Source organism: Rhododendron vialii, chromosome 13a (assembly GCF_030253575.1).
Source record: "Rhododendron vialii isolate Sample 1 chromosome 13a, ASM3025357v1".
NCBI classification, from domain to species: domain Eukaryota; kingdom Viridiplantae; phylum Streptophyta; class Magnoliopsida; order Ericales; family Ericaceae; genus Rhododendron; species Rhododendron vialii.
The window spans coordinates 23,959,489-23,975,562 of NC_080569.1; the positions used below are offsets into that span (position 1 = coordinate 23,959,489).

General features: G+C 39.8%; 1 protein-coding gene across 1 annotated transcript; it reads left to right on the forward strand.

Annotated features, from left to right (window-relative positions):
- The first annotated feature begins 354 nt into the window (after positions 1-354).
- Positions 355-9,070, forward strand: LOC131312670 (uncharacterized). Its single transcript, XM_058340590.1, has 3 exons — positions 355-689; positions 4,858-5,026; positions 5,964-9,070. The coding sequence occupies exons 1-3, from the start codon at positions 576-578 to the stop codon at positions 8,723-8,725; spliced, it is 3,045 nt and encodes a 1,014-aa protein (XP_058196573.1). The 5' UTR covers positions 355-575; the 3' UTR covers positions 8,726-9,070.
- Positions 9,071-16,074: the final 7,004 nt, after the last annotated feature.

Sequence of the window (16,074 nt, forward strand, 5' to 3'; positions counted from 1 at the left end):
TGGATCCATTTTGGGTACTACAAAAATTTAGAAAAATATCTATAAATTTTTTAATATTATTTTATAGGGCTCTGTAAAAAATCAGCTTAACGAATATCGGTAAGTATTACCTTTTAAATTTGTAGGGGCAAAAATTTACATGGCCCAATAAAATAATATCTGTTATTCGTCCCTATAAATCTAAAAATAATACTTACAGATATTCGTTAGAGCTGATTTTTTTCAAGGTCCTATAAAATAATATTCAAAAATTTTATAAATATTTTTCTAAATTTTTGTAAGATACAAAATGGATCGAAACATATTTTTTTCTTGCATAATTCCTTGCAAATCTTCCTTTGTGGAGAGGAGGGCTTTTTTTTTTTTTCCCCTTATTTTCCATCTACCAAGCAGAGACGCCGTTCTTCCCCAATTTACAAGTCAATCCGTATCCCCATCGCTGCCACCATTGATAAATTCTCTCTCATCATGTAAACGAGAAAAAACCCGAAGACGACCGACGCCCGAAAATCCTCGTAAAGGCAACTCCTTTCGATCTTCAATCAAATTCCCCTCTTAAATAATCTCCTCTCGAGATGTTGGAGAAGATCGGGTTACCACCCAAGCCTGCCATGAGAGGGAGCAACTGGGTGGTCGATGCCTCGCATTGCCAGGGCTGTTCCTCTCAGTTTACTTTCATCAATCGCAAGGTCTCTCTCTCTCTCTCTCTCTCTCCCAAGATTTGGGTTGTTGTGTGGTCATGATTGGATCATACTCTTGATGTTGTTTTATTGTGTAGAATCACTATCAGACTTAATTTTTTTTTTTTAAGTATTCTAATTTTGATGTGCTTACCCATATGCCTACATCTATAGAGTTGGGTTCTTTGGTGCTTAATTTCTTCGACTGGTGACCATGATTAGGTTATACTGTTGTAATTATTTGTCTTGGGCAAAGTATGAACTTCTATTTGTTAGGTTTCTATCAGACCCATGTTTCAGAAATCGTTTGTTTCTGTGTTTTACGTGTTTTTGTTCATGGGATCACTAGGCCTCTGAAAAGGATCATATTTCATCTGTTATGTTTGTATGGACTTTGGGTGTATCAAGTTGAAAGCTTACTAGATAAATTTGTGGGGACGGTTTGACATTGGTATCTAGCATCTATACATATCTGCACTGCCGTCCCTTAAGAATATGTTTTGTTCTCTATCTCTCTTTCTATCAGGGGTGGCCGAACCCTGATGGGACCGGAGGTGAAGCAGCGAACCATTCTTGCTGGATTTTAAAGCTTTTTTATGATGGCCTTTAGGTGAAAGCGTATGTTTTTGTGGGGTCCTTCGGCTAAGGTTATTTTTTGTTCTCTAGACTTTTGGACGACCATTGTGTTTTCGTTGGGGTTTTGGGAAGGAAATTTTTTTCTAGGCCTTTAAATACCATGGCTCTATTAAATAACCCAAAAATACGAGTCTTCAACGATTTGCTACCCTGTTCGGCCGCTGCTGCTCTCTATACATATATGCATAAGCGCTGGCGAATCTTGTGTGTGCTCGCATAGACATACATATTTCTTCAAGAGATAGGATTACCACCTTAACCTTGCTTTTTTTGGTAGAGGGTCTGCTTCCCGGAACACCTCTCGCTTACCCTATCGTAGGTGAAGCCTTGTGCACAAAGTATGTAGTTCTATTAGTTATACACATTTGTACTTGCCTTACATGATTTGGAATAGTTTTACTCAATATTTTGGGCTGGGTGGGACTGGGTCAATGTTCTAAATGGCGCTTGGCGCTAGTAGGGCGGAGACCCACCTCCAAGCGCCAAGCCGCCTAGGCGCCGCCAAGCAATTCGGCGTTTTTTTTTTTTTTTTTAACAAACCATTATCCAATCAAACTATATTCTATGTATCCTTAATACAAGTTCAAAGTTCTACATAACCATAATGCAAAGTTTAATGTACAAACCCAAATGAAATTAAGTAGTAGCAACTAGCAAATAAGTTGAATAAGACAATAAGTAGAAATAAACGAGATCGGAGATCCCTAATGCCAAGTTAAAAGTTCATCTCCTTTCTTTAATTCTTCTCCTCCGTACCCTTCCAAAACTTGATCTATATTAGTTTAATACTATACATTTTAGGCCGCCAAAAGCTTCCAAAGACGTCGATGATGCCACCAAGCCCCGCCAAGACCGCCAAGGCCGCCTAGGCGGCCACCAAACCTCCCTGGGCGCCAAATCGCCAAGACCGCCAAGGCCGCCTAGGCGGCCGCCAAACACCGCCAAACCTCCCTGGGCGCCAAATCAAACGCCAAGGGGTATTGGCGTGGCGGCAGGGTACCTCCAAGCGCCTAGGCGGCCGCCATTTAGAACAGAGGACTGGGTCCAGTTGAGGTGGGTGGGGTCAGGCTAGGGGCTCTGTTGTCCATACTTCTCCCCGTTATCTTTCCTAGCTGAATAGGGGCTTTGCTTTTAGCATAGTTATATGAGCATGAACGCAATGGGGCCAATGTACAAGCATAGTTGTCAGAGGAGAGGCTAGGCTCACGCCTAGGTGAGAGGCACAAGGCTGGCGCCTTGACTAAGCCCAGGTGAGGCCACTTGAAACAAACCCAGCCTGGACAAGAAAGGTGTGCGCCTGGAGAAGGCAAGCAGGCGATTAGGTGCGCGCCTCTTTCAATTTTCAATCACAGCCGTAGGAGTAGTTTTATCTATAATAGTCTAGGTTAAGCGTGACCTTCAAACATCAATCTCCAACGTACGAAACAATTTCTGAAACTCCAGCAGACGAAACAAGTGATCGATCATCCCTCTCTCTCTCTGACTTCACTCGATCAATTCATGTCTCTCGATAGAACTTCAGACGATCATCTCTCTTCTCTCTCTCGCTCTGTTGATTGGTGTAGTCCTCCTCCTCATCCTCTCGATACCTCAATTGGATTTGTGAAGTTCAATGGAGATGACATTGGAGGGTAGAGTGAGTGAGCTTTCTTCTTGCTCATCTCCATTGAACTTACAAATGATCAATTGCGTTTGTGAAGTTCAGTGAGATGAGCATAGTTGTCAAAGGCACACCTAGGAGCATGCCTAGGCGCGAGGCGCAACGAGGCACAGGACAAGCGCTTTGCATGAGCCGAGGCGACGAGACTTCAAAGAAGCGCAACCAAGGTGCGCTCAGGCGAGAAAAGGTGCGCCTTTTTCACTTTTAATCACAGCTGTAGATCAAAGCTAGGTTAAGTTTCATCTCTCATCAGGCGACCTCTCGATTTCACTTCAGCGGCATCTCCAGTCTCCAGTTGAGTCGACCTCTCACTTCAGGGACTTTTCTCTCGATCTCTCGATCATCTCAGTCGACCTCTCTCATCTGATCTCTCTGTCGAACTTCTCTCTCTTTTCTCTCCAATTGATCTTCAATAGTCTTCATTATTCAAGGTATTTCCCCTCCCCCCCCCCCCTTCTCTCTCTCTCTCTCTCTCTCTCTCTCATATATATATATATATATACAGTTCGTCTCCCGTAAGGACCACCTCATTTTAATAAAATACGGGTCTCCCTTTCCCGATTGAATTTCGATGATCCGAGCCGCTCAATGTGTTTAGAACGTGATTTTAAGGCTACGCGTGAGAAATCAGCAAAAAAAATGACCGGGAAGGGCTTCATCTGAGCAGTTTTTGTTTGTTTTTTTATCGAACGGTTCAAACAAAACCTGCTCGGATGAAGCCCTTCCCAGTCAATTTTTTTGCCAATTTCTCGCGAGTACCCCTTAAAATCACGTTCTGAACACATTGAGCGGCTCGGATCATCGAAATTAGATCGAAAAATGGGAGAAATGAGGAGGTCCGCATTTTAACTAAAATAAGGACTCCCTCATTTGAGACTGACTGTGTGTGTGTATTCTTTTCAGGTCCGAACGCCTTACGGTCCGGACCGTCCGGACCTCGCATTTTCCGATCGAATTTCGATGATCCGAGCCGCTCAAAGTGATCAGAACGTGATTTTAAGGGTACCCGCGAGAAATCAGCAAAAAAAATAATCGGGAAGGGTTTGATCTGAACAGTTTTTTATTGAACGGTTCAGTAAAAAACTGCTCGGATCAAGCCCTTCCCGATCATTTTTTTTGCTGATTTCTCGCGGGTACCCTTAAAATCACGTTCTGATCACTTTGAGCGGCTCGGATCATCGCAGATCGATCGGGAAAGGGAAAATCCGGACCATAAGAAAATCCGGGTGAGTGGACCTGAAAATTAGTGTGTGTGTGTGTGTGTGTGTGTGTATATATATATATATATATATATATCTTCATTATTCAATATATATATACACGTGTGTAGAGACCTAGGCTGGACATGGTAGTGTGATCTGACCTCAGTGTGTGTGTGACTGTGTGCGCACGTTTGTCTAATATGAGAAAAGAGAATCTGATGTGAACTTGTAGGCATATATATATGTAAATATTTTTTTCCCGCCTTTTGTCTAAGCCCCAACGTGACTTTGTGCCTCTCGCCCTTGACAACTATGGAGATGAGATTGGGGGGTAGAGTGAATGAGCTTTCTTCTTGGATAAAGAGAGGGTTTTGGGTTGTGAATCTCTCTATGGTGATGGGGGACTTTCTGGAGATTGTATGCTATTTTTTTTGCTACTTTTCTTGCATAGGTGCGCCTCGCTTCAAAAAGGCCCGCACCTTGCCTTGCGCCTCATGCCTAGATCCCAACAGAACTGTGCCCCTCTCACCCTTAACAACTATGGGTACAAGAGGAGGCATTTTAATTGTTTTTTCACTCAAAAGTATCTGATTTTTTTTTTTTTTGCTTCAACACTGAAGTTTATGCTTTTCTGATTGTTTGCTTTTAGTTTTCTTACTCATGTTTCGTGGATTTTCAGCATCACTGCCGTAGGTGTGGGGGCTTGTTTTGCAACAGCTGTACCCAGCAAAGAATGCTCTTACGCGGACAAGGTGATTCACCAGTACGTATTTGTGAACCCTGTAAAAAACTTGAAGAGGCAGCACGTTTTGAAATGCGACATGGACACAAGAGCAGAGCTGGAAGAGGTACACTTTTAGTTTGTGTGTGTGTGTGTGTGTGTGTGAAGGTTGTAGCCTATTTGGTTTTTGACATTTTAATTATTTTCTTCTTCCATTTCTATACTCTGTTTCACTGTGCAGTGCATGGTCTACTAAACTCCAAAAAGCACATTGTTGCTTCACTTATTCGTTCATTTAACTTGTTGTCAATAGTCAGACTTACTTTTAATTTGCACTATTAGTTGCTGCTTTTGTCTTTATGTTATCTTGATACAAGTTGCTACCCCCTTTTTGGATGGCTATTAGAGCTTCTCTATCAAAGTTTCTTATATTAGCTGTCTTTTTGAAGTTCTTGGGCTTGATTGTAAAACCTCACCTCGGTGATAGCTACACCAACTCCTCCACAAAAACAAATTTATATGAGATGCAATACCTCTCCCACAGAAATTTTTGAAGCAATCGGTATGTGGTAAATTAAATGTATAGTCATACCCTACACAGCTATACTCTCCCATATCACAATCAACACCTCATATCTCGGCCACAGCACATGCAACAGCCCCTGTTCCTTCCTATTCTCTTTCAAAAGAATCCTGGCAATGCTCACAAGTCTGCAGGTGGTTATTGTTGTGTCAAATAATATGTAACCGGTGAAGAAGTTTCTGAGTTTTTGTTGGATAAGCAACTAATGTGTTGGTATGCGTTTGACTCATGGATACTTGAGCTTGCAGACTAATAGATAACTGCGTATAAATGACTCCATTTAAGACCAACATTACAGCTATATCTCGTCAACATACCTATATCCTATCATCACCCTTCTGTCAATCAGGAATATTTCTTTTTTTGAGGTTTTAACATTTATTTTGAAAATCTGCTCCTAATAGGGGATTTGATCGATGGGAAATTTTGTCCTTCTGTGGAAATGTAGACTTCTGGCTAAATGTTGATAGCTATTTTGCAGGTGGCTCAAAACTGACATCTACAAATGAGGATGACATAATAAACCAGATTCTGGGTAGTGACAAAAAGGTTTCGGCCTCTTCAAGAGAGTTGTCCACCACTAACGTGGATTCCAGACTCCAAAGGGATAGCACTAGTGCATCATGTTCAAACATTCAACAAGTCACCACTATCGATGAGGAAGAAGAAACACCTGGAAATCTTTCTGTTGAGGAGTTCAGTCCTGAAGAATTGCATCAACAAGCGCTGGATGAAAAAAAGAAGTATAAACTTCTGAAAGGGGAAGGAAAGTCTGAAGAAGCCTTAAGAGCCTTTAAAAAGGGGAAAGAACTTGAGCGGCAGGCTGCAGCTTTGGAATTATTGTTAAGGAAAAATCGCAAAAGAGCTTTGTCTTTAAGCAGCACAACTGAAATCCTGGAAATCAACGAGGAGAGCTCGAATTCTGGCAGAAAAAGCAAAATATCTCCCGAAAAAAGTAAAGGAAAAGACGACCTTGCTTCTGAACTCATCGAATTGGGGTGGTCTGATATGGATCTTCATGATTCAGATAAGAAACCAGCAACCATGAGTTTGGAAGGTGAACTTTCTACTCTTATTAGAGAAGTCTCTCAAAAAAGTAATACGGAAACTGGAAGTCGTGGAATAGACAAGTCCCAGGTCCTCGCTATGAAAAAAAAGGCTCTCTTGTTGAAGCGTGAAGGGAAACTTGGTGAAGCAAAAGAAGAGTTAAAGAAAGCTAAAGTTCTTGAAAAGAAACTTGAGGAAGAGGAATTCTTGGCTGAGGCTGAAGATTCTGATGACGAGCTTTCTGCTTTGATTCGTAGTATGGACAGTGATAAACAAGATACCTTTTCTGTTGCCTATAAAGAAGATGCTGGTTTTGATTTGGGTCAGTTGTTGCGTAACCCCGATGATCTGGGTGTTGATAGCAATTTCGAGGTGTCTGATGAAGATTTGTATGACCCGGAAATGGATGCTGCTTTAAAGTCATTAGGTTGGACTGATGATGCCAATTATTTTGAGGATAAGGAGCCCCAATTTGTCCCTATAGATAAGGAATCGTTGTCAAATGAAATTCAGTCTTTGAAAAGGGAAGCTCTTAATCAGAAAAGGGCAGGTAATAATGGGGAGGCACTGGAGCTGCTAAGGAAGGCAAAAGTACTTGAAAAGGACCATGACAACTATGTTACCAAGGGAAATGATTTAGTGCCCCATAATGCTGCAATAGTTGAGAAGGGTTCAGCTGTTCAATCAGCTGAAAAAGTGTCAAAGCCAAAATTGGCACCAAAAAGTAGGCTAACGATCCAGAAAGAGCTTCTCGCCTTGAAAAAGAGGGCTCTTGCTTTGAGAAGAGAAGGTAAATTGGATGAGGCAGATGAAGAATTGAACAAAGGCAAGGTTCTCGAGCAGCAGCTTGAAGAGATGGATAATGTGTCAAACATGAAGGCCCCACAGGTGGATGTTAGTAAAAAAAATGCTGATAATATTGCGGATCTGGATGATGGAGATGTTGGAGAAGGAGATGTGACAGATCAGGACATGACTGATCCAACATATCTTTCACTTTTAAGTAACTTGGGTTGGAATGAAGGAGATGACAATAATGTTGGAATTCCGCCCAAACGTGCTAAGCAAGCTGCTTCTAGTTCTATTCAGATTGGAGCATCTAGAAGAAGTAAAGGTGAAATCCAGAGGGAACTCTTAGGGTTGAAAAGAAAGGCACTTGCTTTTAGACGCCAAGGGGATAGCGATGGGGCAGAGGAAGTGCTGGAAATGGCCAAAGCATTAGAAGCCCAATTGGAAGAAATGGAATTGCCAAAGAAAGTAGTGCAGTATGAAATTACTAACCCCATAGAAAGTGAAACCATAAGTTCTTCCCATAACAGTACAGTTGGAGGAGATGAAATATCAGAAACCGTGCTGGAAAAATCTCCAGAACGAATCGCTAGTATTTCTGATAATCCAGCCACTGAAGAAATGGGAAGCAATGAAAAAATTACGTATGTGAACAGAGAAGAGCCTGTTCTAAGGAATGAAAAGAATGACCCAAGTTCTATCCGGCAAGAAATCTTGATCCTCAAGAGGAAGGCAGTCGGGTTCAAGAGAGAGGGAAAATTGGCGGATGCTAGGGAGGAGCTTCGGAAGGCAAAGGTTTTGGAGAAAAGTTTGGTGGATGAAAATGTTTTAACTGTTACTAGTTCTAGTCATGTTGCAAGCACAACCTCAAATACAAGTAAAGAGCCCAGTTCGTCAAATGTGGGTTCAAAACCAATCTCTAGTCGGGATCGTTTCAAATTGCAACAGGAATCCCTCAGCCACAAACGGCTTGCAATGAAGTTGAGGAGAGAAGGTCGAATGGAAGAAGCAGAAGCTGAGTTGGAATTGGCTAAGGCGCTTGAAACCCAGTTGGAGGATTTGGGTTCCAATGATTCAGTTAAATCCTCAGTCAGTGGAGCAAACCCCGTTGTTGATGATGGTGGTGTAGAGGATTTTCTTGATCCTCAACTTTTGTCTGCTTTGAAATTGATAGGGTTTAATGATGCTAGTACTGTGAACCAAGGCCATGAGGAGCCAAAGCCAGTAAAATTTGTTGCCATTAAGGGTGAAAACTCTGGACAGGAAAGAACGAAATTGGAGGAACAGATAAAAGTGGAAAAGGTGAAAGCACTAAACTTCAAACGTGCAGGAAAGCAAACTGAGGCCCTAGATGCTCTTCGGCGGGCCAAAGCGCTTGAAAAGAAGATGAATTCTTTAGCGTCATAGTGATACATTCAAGCGCTACTTTAGCAAAAGTCCAGGTGAGTTCATTGGTTATGAATTCCTTGTTGGCAGAAATATTTTGATTGGAAGTTCAAAAGGCGTGGAAGAATTTATCTTCAGGAGCTTGCATATTGATTGAAAATATCAGTACTTGTACGTACTTTTCTTGGCCAATAACAACACAAAAGTGTTTTTCTTGAATTTTTGATATCTGAGACATCAGATTGATGTGTATGTTAGTAAGGAGCAGATCATGATTAAAAGGACAAATTGTTTGAGGCTTGATCATCTTGTTTCGTATATTTGGATAATTTTATTAATTTCAAGACAAAGCATGTATTTTCACAAGCATATTGGCGCAGCAAACATTGAGTCACATGACAATACTCAACCTTTGTTCAAATACATTGAAAAGGCCTGAATCATTAGGTAAGTGATTTCACCATGACTTTTGCCCTTAAATGAAGCTTCCCGTATCCTTGAACTTCCATAGTCATCAGAAAGCCAGAAAAAAGTCACTGATGACCAGCGCAATGTCTCTAATTGCTTTCTTAAATTTCTTAGGCATCTCTTTTCATTGGCTTTGTTAAAGCATGAAGCCTGAGCTGCTATTACAGGGCCTGTAACAGAAACCCATGTTTTCTTAGTAGTCTAAAATCAAGAGCTGTTCCGTATAAATCTTCATCATTGTTTTAGTAGATGTTCAAAATACTATCTTCCTCTTCCTCTTCCTCAAAAGGATAACCTAATTCACTCTTCACAAGATATCAACAAGCTCCAGCTGATCCAATGGCTTGACCTTTTAGTTTGACATCAACTTATCATATCCCTTTAGATTCTCATAGAGTTCTCATGTGTGTTTCTCCTTGCAGAATTTTACTCTTGATTACTATCCAATTTACTCGTTACCATGAGAAGTACAAAAATAATGAAGAATCAAATAAACTCTTAGTATCAGTTAGTAAACTGCAACTATCATGTAATCGTTTCGTAGAGACAGAAGAAAGTCAATGTCCTAACGATGGAGGTATGACCAGTTTGGTACCCACTAGTACATTGGACAAGCTTAGGGACACAGACATTGATAGGTGCTTAAAGTGGGACAATTCCATTAGGTTGAAATTTAGGAAAATACTCTCTCCGTTCCTAAATGATATTCCACTATGAAAAGATATGCAATTTTGGATTAATAAGTAAAGAAATTTCCTTCACAACTTTTAAAATTTCTTGACTCCAAATTAAAGATGTCAATTTGTTCTTTAATTTGGTGTAAAAAAAAAAAGAAAATTATGCATAGAAGTACTTTATTTTTTATCCAAAAAACGCATGACTTTTTGTAGTAGATTCTCTTTTAGGAACGGAGGGAGTAGTTTAGTTGTGGTGGAACCAAACAAAAAGCAGCTGGAAAACTAAGCCTCTAGTTTTAGCAATGTTGTGATGTTCCCCTAAGGCTTATCCAAAACAAAGATATCAATAGTGTAGACGGAAGTCCCAGATTAGTGGATTCGCTAAGCAGTCAGTTACCCATAGAAATTCCAAGTTCAGCTCACAAATTAAGTGAAACCAAGTAGAAATTTCAATTTTCATTTGTTTTCACATAATACTATGCTGCCTTCTAATTGGTACGTCATTATCTTGATCTGTGGTGTGCTTGAATCTGGCTTGGGTTCATGTTCTCTTTTACTGCACAATAAAACTGGGTGTATGCGAAGAAATCGCAGTGCAAGTTTTTGAGCTACTAGGGTCATTTTATCGCGTTTTCTTTAATTTTTGGATCTCTCTGTTCCTGTCTTCCATATTGCGTTGAGACTTTCTCTGCTTGGTCTAGGCTTTTTTGAAATTCAGTTGGTTTATATTGTGTTTTGGTCATCTGGTTTAAGCATCAAAAGGACAAATCTGCACTTTTATGGGAGTTGTCTTTCCTTTAATATCGTTAGACTTGTTTATGATATACATGGTTCCTTATCGACTCTACAAGTCACCCAAGCTTAGATTGATATAGTACGAAGACAGGATTGGATTCCATTTAGTTTGCAACCATACAAATGTGCAACAGTTTTGAAGCTTCGGTTCAGGAGAAATATTCGTAAGTCAAGGAGAAGGAGAAATGAACTGTATTTTGATATCCACTGATTATGCATGTTCAGCTTCATGTTTGTAGGGCCCATTGTTCAATGGGTGTATTGACTTTTCCCTTTTTTGGGAAATATAGGGTGTCCTAGGCTATATTGGGCGGATGTCGGATTAATTCATACAGCCCTTTCGCAAGCTTACGACGGAGGAGTAAGTTGGACTCAACCGTTGTTGGCAATTGAACTTGAGACCTTAGGTGTAGTATTCCTTCGCCAATATCCGGCTCCATAAGTACGAAGGAAGCACTTGTCCGAAACTAGATGTCTCTGACACTCATCACTATCTAAACCTTATTGAACATTACTACTGTTTTTTAGTAGGTCTTAGCTAACTGAGTACTCTTATGTCACAATAGAGCTGCAAGATTATTTCCTCTCCTTTCAGCTAAAAGCTCCGGAGCCATATGGTCCCATATTTGCAGCTGAAATAGGACTTCAACATGTTTGCCTTGAAAGGGTCTGCGAACATTTGGTTTTTATCCAATGTTGTAAAAGTCGTTAGACACTAGTCGGGCGGTCGGCCACCTTCGAGCGATTAATTGGTGCAAATTAATTAGTAATTGGCGATTAATCGTTAGTCAGACCTAATCAGATAGGTTCCGCGAGTGATTAATTGCTGATTAATTTCTTGTTTTAGAGCACTGGGTTTATCTTCAAGTGAATAGGTGCAATGAAAAAAATGAAGTGAATCCAGTTGTACACTATAAATGGTTCGTTTATCATTTTCCTCCAAAAATGCATGGTCTAAACGAATTAGAAACAGTTTAGCCCCTCTTTAGTCGGAGACTTGAGAATTTCTTTGGACCCAAAGGAAAAGAAAAGAATTTTTTTTTTCTCTTCGCTTGTTTGGTTTGAGAGAAAAAGAGAAGAAAATAACAAAACTACAGCCGAAGCACGATAAATTTTTGTTCATACTTTCCTCAAACTTTTCTTCTTAATTACTCTTTCATTTACTTTTACCAGTACACAAAAGTGGAGTCACTTTTATAATACCAAACCGTTTAAAACATATAAACCAGTAGAGATGCTCTCAAGTCTCACCCAAAGTGAATGACAAAAATAAGACTGGTAAGTAATAGTACATGTTATTTTTTAAATTTTGCCGAAACTATTATGAAGAGTAAACATGGTCTTCCACTTGCGTCTCTCCCTCTTGAGAAAATTTTCATTGTAACGCTTCTCTCACATGGGATGGGAACGACATATACATGAAGCCCGTATTATGTGAGAAGGCGTTACGAATAACTGTTGCTTTTGTATTTTTTTCCTCTCAAAGTACAATACAACGAGAGACTGTGAAGCTATAAAACTTTCATTTTTACTCTTTTTGTAATGGCAACTCTTATGGCCCGATTCGGTTTTTTTCTCTCTCGAACAAGCCATGCATAGTTTCAGCACGAATCTGGAAATTGGAACCAAAAGATATCAAAGCCCATGGCTGATATCGCACGAGGAAGAATCCCATCCTGAAGTGTTCTTATCTCCCAGGAAAATCACACGAAAGTTCCTAGATCAAAGTGTTCTTCACGTGATTGTGATCGTGACTCCCAAAACTTTCTTTCGTTTTTATTGATTATTTATTATTTTAAATCGACATCACCAAGTATTGCGTTTAAAGTATCTCCATTCGTAGATTGTGATTGTGATGAATCCATCCCCTTGAATCGGAATTTATCACGTTGTTTAAATGGTACAGTATCAAATCTGGCCACTAGAACATTAGTAGTACTATTTTCGTAACAAAAATGCTAGTAACACATAAGTAAATAGGTGTGTCCGAAATTGTCCGATGAACATGGGCATCTGTCCGTCTATGTCTGTCGCATTACTGTTACTGTAACGACCCTGATTTTTGATAAATAAAAATTTCGTTAAATATTTAAAATTTTATTTTAATTACTTGGATTTGCTACTAAAAATTTCTTTTTAATTTTAATAATCCGTCATAATTAGATTTGAGATTTATAAAATTATATCTTTTTACACCGGACAATCTAGTCATTTTCTAAAAACAAGTATGCTTGTAGAAGCATTTGTACTTTTTCCTAGTGAGTTATATAAAATCTTTAAATCATATTTCTTGGCTGGAAATCCTACTTGGCAAGTAAGGTTAGTTTCTAACTGATTAGTTGGAGAAACCGAACTACCAATCCACCTAGTTATAATTTCCTAACCCTAGATGGACCTTTTTGACCGTCTTTGAGACTTATGGACACCTCTCAACCCTAGTTGAACCTTCTAGACCTAGAGAGGTAATCATTATTACTTCATGTTTAGTCATTTCAACTTTACCTAGCATCATTACTTACCCTACCCATTGGATAATAATTGCTAGGGAAAACTTTACCCATTGGTTAGTAAAATCTAGACTTGCCAAGGTTGACAAGACTATTCAAGCCCGTACCTACCTCTTTTATTCTTTATCCATTGAGTAATAGGAACTAGGAAAATTATGGTCCATTGGATAATAGCATGACTTGACTACCCATCATTGTACTTTAGACTTGTCATGTCATGAATAGTGTGACATGATTACGTATCCAGTGGATAATAAAACCTAGGAGAGTTAGTGACCATTAGTTAAAGCCATGACATCATAGTACCCTTGACTTGTCATGTCATGAATAGTATGATATGATTATTTATCCATTGGGTAATAGAAAGTAGGGAAACTATTACCCATTAGTTCATGAGGTAATTAGAAGTATATGTCTCACTGTACTTATCACAGCCCATGTGCCAGTGTACTTTCCCCAACTTATAGGACTGTATGCTTTTCCAAATCTATGTGTTGTCCTATCTAGAATAATCTTGACGTCACCATCATCGTTTACCCCTTTGGTTAATAATTTGGGAGGTAGTTATTGCCCGTTGGTCCATAGAATTACCTTTGGAAGCTTACCTTCATCATTACCTCTCCCTAGCCTTAAAAGCCTATTTGGACCTAACCATGTTTGGTCATTTCGAACCCTAATCATACCCAGTATCCCTTTGACCATTGGTCAATAAAAGTTAGGGAGAATATTGTCCATTGGACAATAGGGGTTAGGCTTGGCCAATGAATGATTATATATGACAAGACTAGTCATGCCAAGGTTAGTCATCATTTGGCTTCCAAAGGAAGCAACCTTAGCCTTGTCATGCATAGATGCACTTTCTAGGAAAGTTTTACTCATATTCTTTTCAACTTGAAAACCCATAACCCTTATTCTCTTCCATGGACCTAAAGTAGACTATGTTATACCTAGGTGTACTTATATATATATACATAGACATACAGAGAGAGAGAGAGAGAGAGAGAGAGAGAGAGAGAGAGAGAGAGAGAGAGAGAGAGAGAGAGAGAGAGAGAGAGAGAGAGAGAGAGAGAGAGAGAGAGAGAGAGAGAGAGAGAGAGAGAGAGGGCCGGATGGAGAAAGAGAGAAAGGCCGAATGGGAGAGGGAGGTGGAGTGTGTGATTGTGTTTTGGACACTTACACAAGCAACCTTAATAGCCCTAAGCCTATTTACTACATGCCAACCCATTCTAGTCTTCCAAAGTACAAAGCTAGCCCATGATTATGTTCTTTCTTACAAGCAACCTCATTCTAGGATTTGACAAGCCTTAAAACCTTTCATGATAACCTAGATTTGGCCTAGAATGGAAATGACTAGTAAAGGAAGGCTAGGATTTTGGTTGAAGGCTTGAAATGACCACTCAATGGAGCAAATCCATGGGGGGGGGGAGCTCAAGTGTTGGCTAGCACCCCATGCCTTCCATTCAACTCACACCTTCACTCATTTGCCATTTCCATTTTCCAGACAGCTTACTGCCCTTCACAAATCTTTATTTTTCTCCTGCTTAAAGTAGTTTTTAGAACCAACTCCCTTCGAGAAAGTTGTAGAGCACTTCGAGACCTTGAAGTTAGACCCAAGAACCACCCCAATCGGTGAAGAAATGACAAAGATATTGGCATCCGAAGTTCAGTAAAAATCTCGGATTCCCATTTTCAGACAGCATACTGTCTCTTCCTTTATCACAATTTTTCTCCTACCTAAAGTAGTTTCTAGGATCAACTTCCTTCACAAAAGTTGTAGAGCACTTCGAGAGCTTCAATTTCGACCCAAGAACAATCATATTCGGTCAAATATTGACCGAGTTACTGCCATCCAAAATTTGGTCCAGATTTGCGAGTTTCACCGCTCGTAGAAAACTTCCAACTAGCTTGTTCGGCCCCGACTAAGTTTCAGATCAAGGTAGATTTTCTCTACTCACTGTCCTAAGTATAAGTAGAATCCCTAGTCTACTAACTCTACGTATAGTATAGAATTGTATGTTGGAAAGTAAAATGTCCGTAAGTTCAAAGTATAACTTTCTTAATTGCTTTCTCTAAAGTAGATAAGGTTATCTATTGTTTATAACATTGGAATGCATGATGGTTAACGAACTTATTTTCGCTAATGGAAGTGTAAGCATATGGGAATACTCGACTGTTAACTCCGAATAAACATATGTTGTTTAGAAATTCTCAAAAAAGTAAGATAGAACGAATCTCGAAAGATATGATTTTTACACTTGACTTGAAGTATTCATATTTTGATCTTTGAATGGTTATGAGCATGATTATTAATATAGAATTGGATGATCTTACTAGTTTAGTTTCAAGATTACAATGAATGATTTATGTTTGTAAAAAGTCCTACCGTGGAGTCTATGCATGAGAACGAGACACGAAAATCGAGGAAATAGAAACATGACACCTAGGGTGTGGTTAACAAGAAAAAAATGTGTTTCGAATGAGGAAATATTTTTGAAACTACATAATGACCGATTTTGATGGCATTATGGGAGATGTGTATATGAGTGTGTGCCAATGGGAACCCGAGACGGCGGAATTATTGTAAGGATACTCGGGAACCCGGAACGGCGGAACCGAGGTTGGGTGTGTGGCTGGTTATCCGCGGAGAGGAGCCAATGCAAAGTGTGCCCAATGGGAACCCGGTGCGGTGGAACCATTGTGAGGATACTCAGGAACCCGGAACGGCGGAACCGAGGTTGGGTGTGTTAAAACGGATTTTGAAAATGTTGATTTGGTTATGAAATGTGGAAAATGGAGACATGGTTTACGAGATGTCGCGTAGGAGAAACTCAGAAAATCACGGACACCAACACTAGGAAGATAGCGAATGTGAATATGTCATTGTTATTCATTTATGCATGAGTTATGTGACAATCATGAGTTG

What these genes read in the sequence shown, in the direction of transcription:
- LOC131312670 (XM_058340590.1), top strand. Translation starts at nt 576, where the DNA reads ATGTTGGAGAAGATCGGGTTACCACCCAAGCCTGCCATGAGAGGGAGC. An exon ending in TTACTTTCATCAATCGCAAG is followed by an intron (nt 690 to 4,857) that starts GTCTCTCTCTCT and finishes GTGGATTTTCAG; the next exon opens with CATCACTGCCGTAGGTGTGG. An exon ending in CAAGAGCAGAGCTGGAAGAG is followed by an intron (nt 5,027 to 5,963) that starts GTACACTTTTAG and finishes GCTATTTTGCAG; the next exon opens with GTGGCTCAAAACTGACATCT.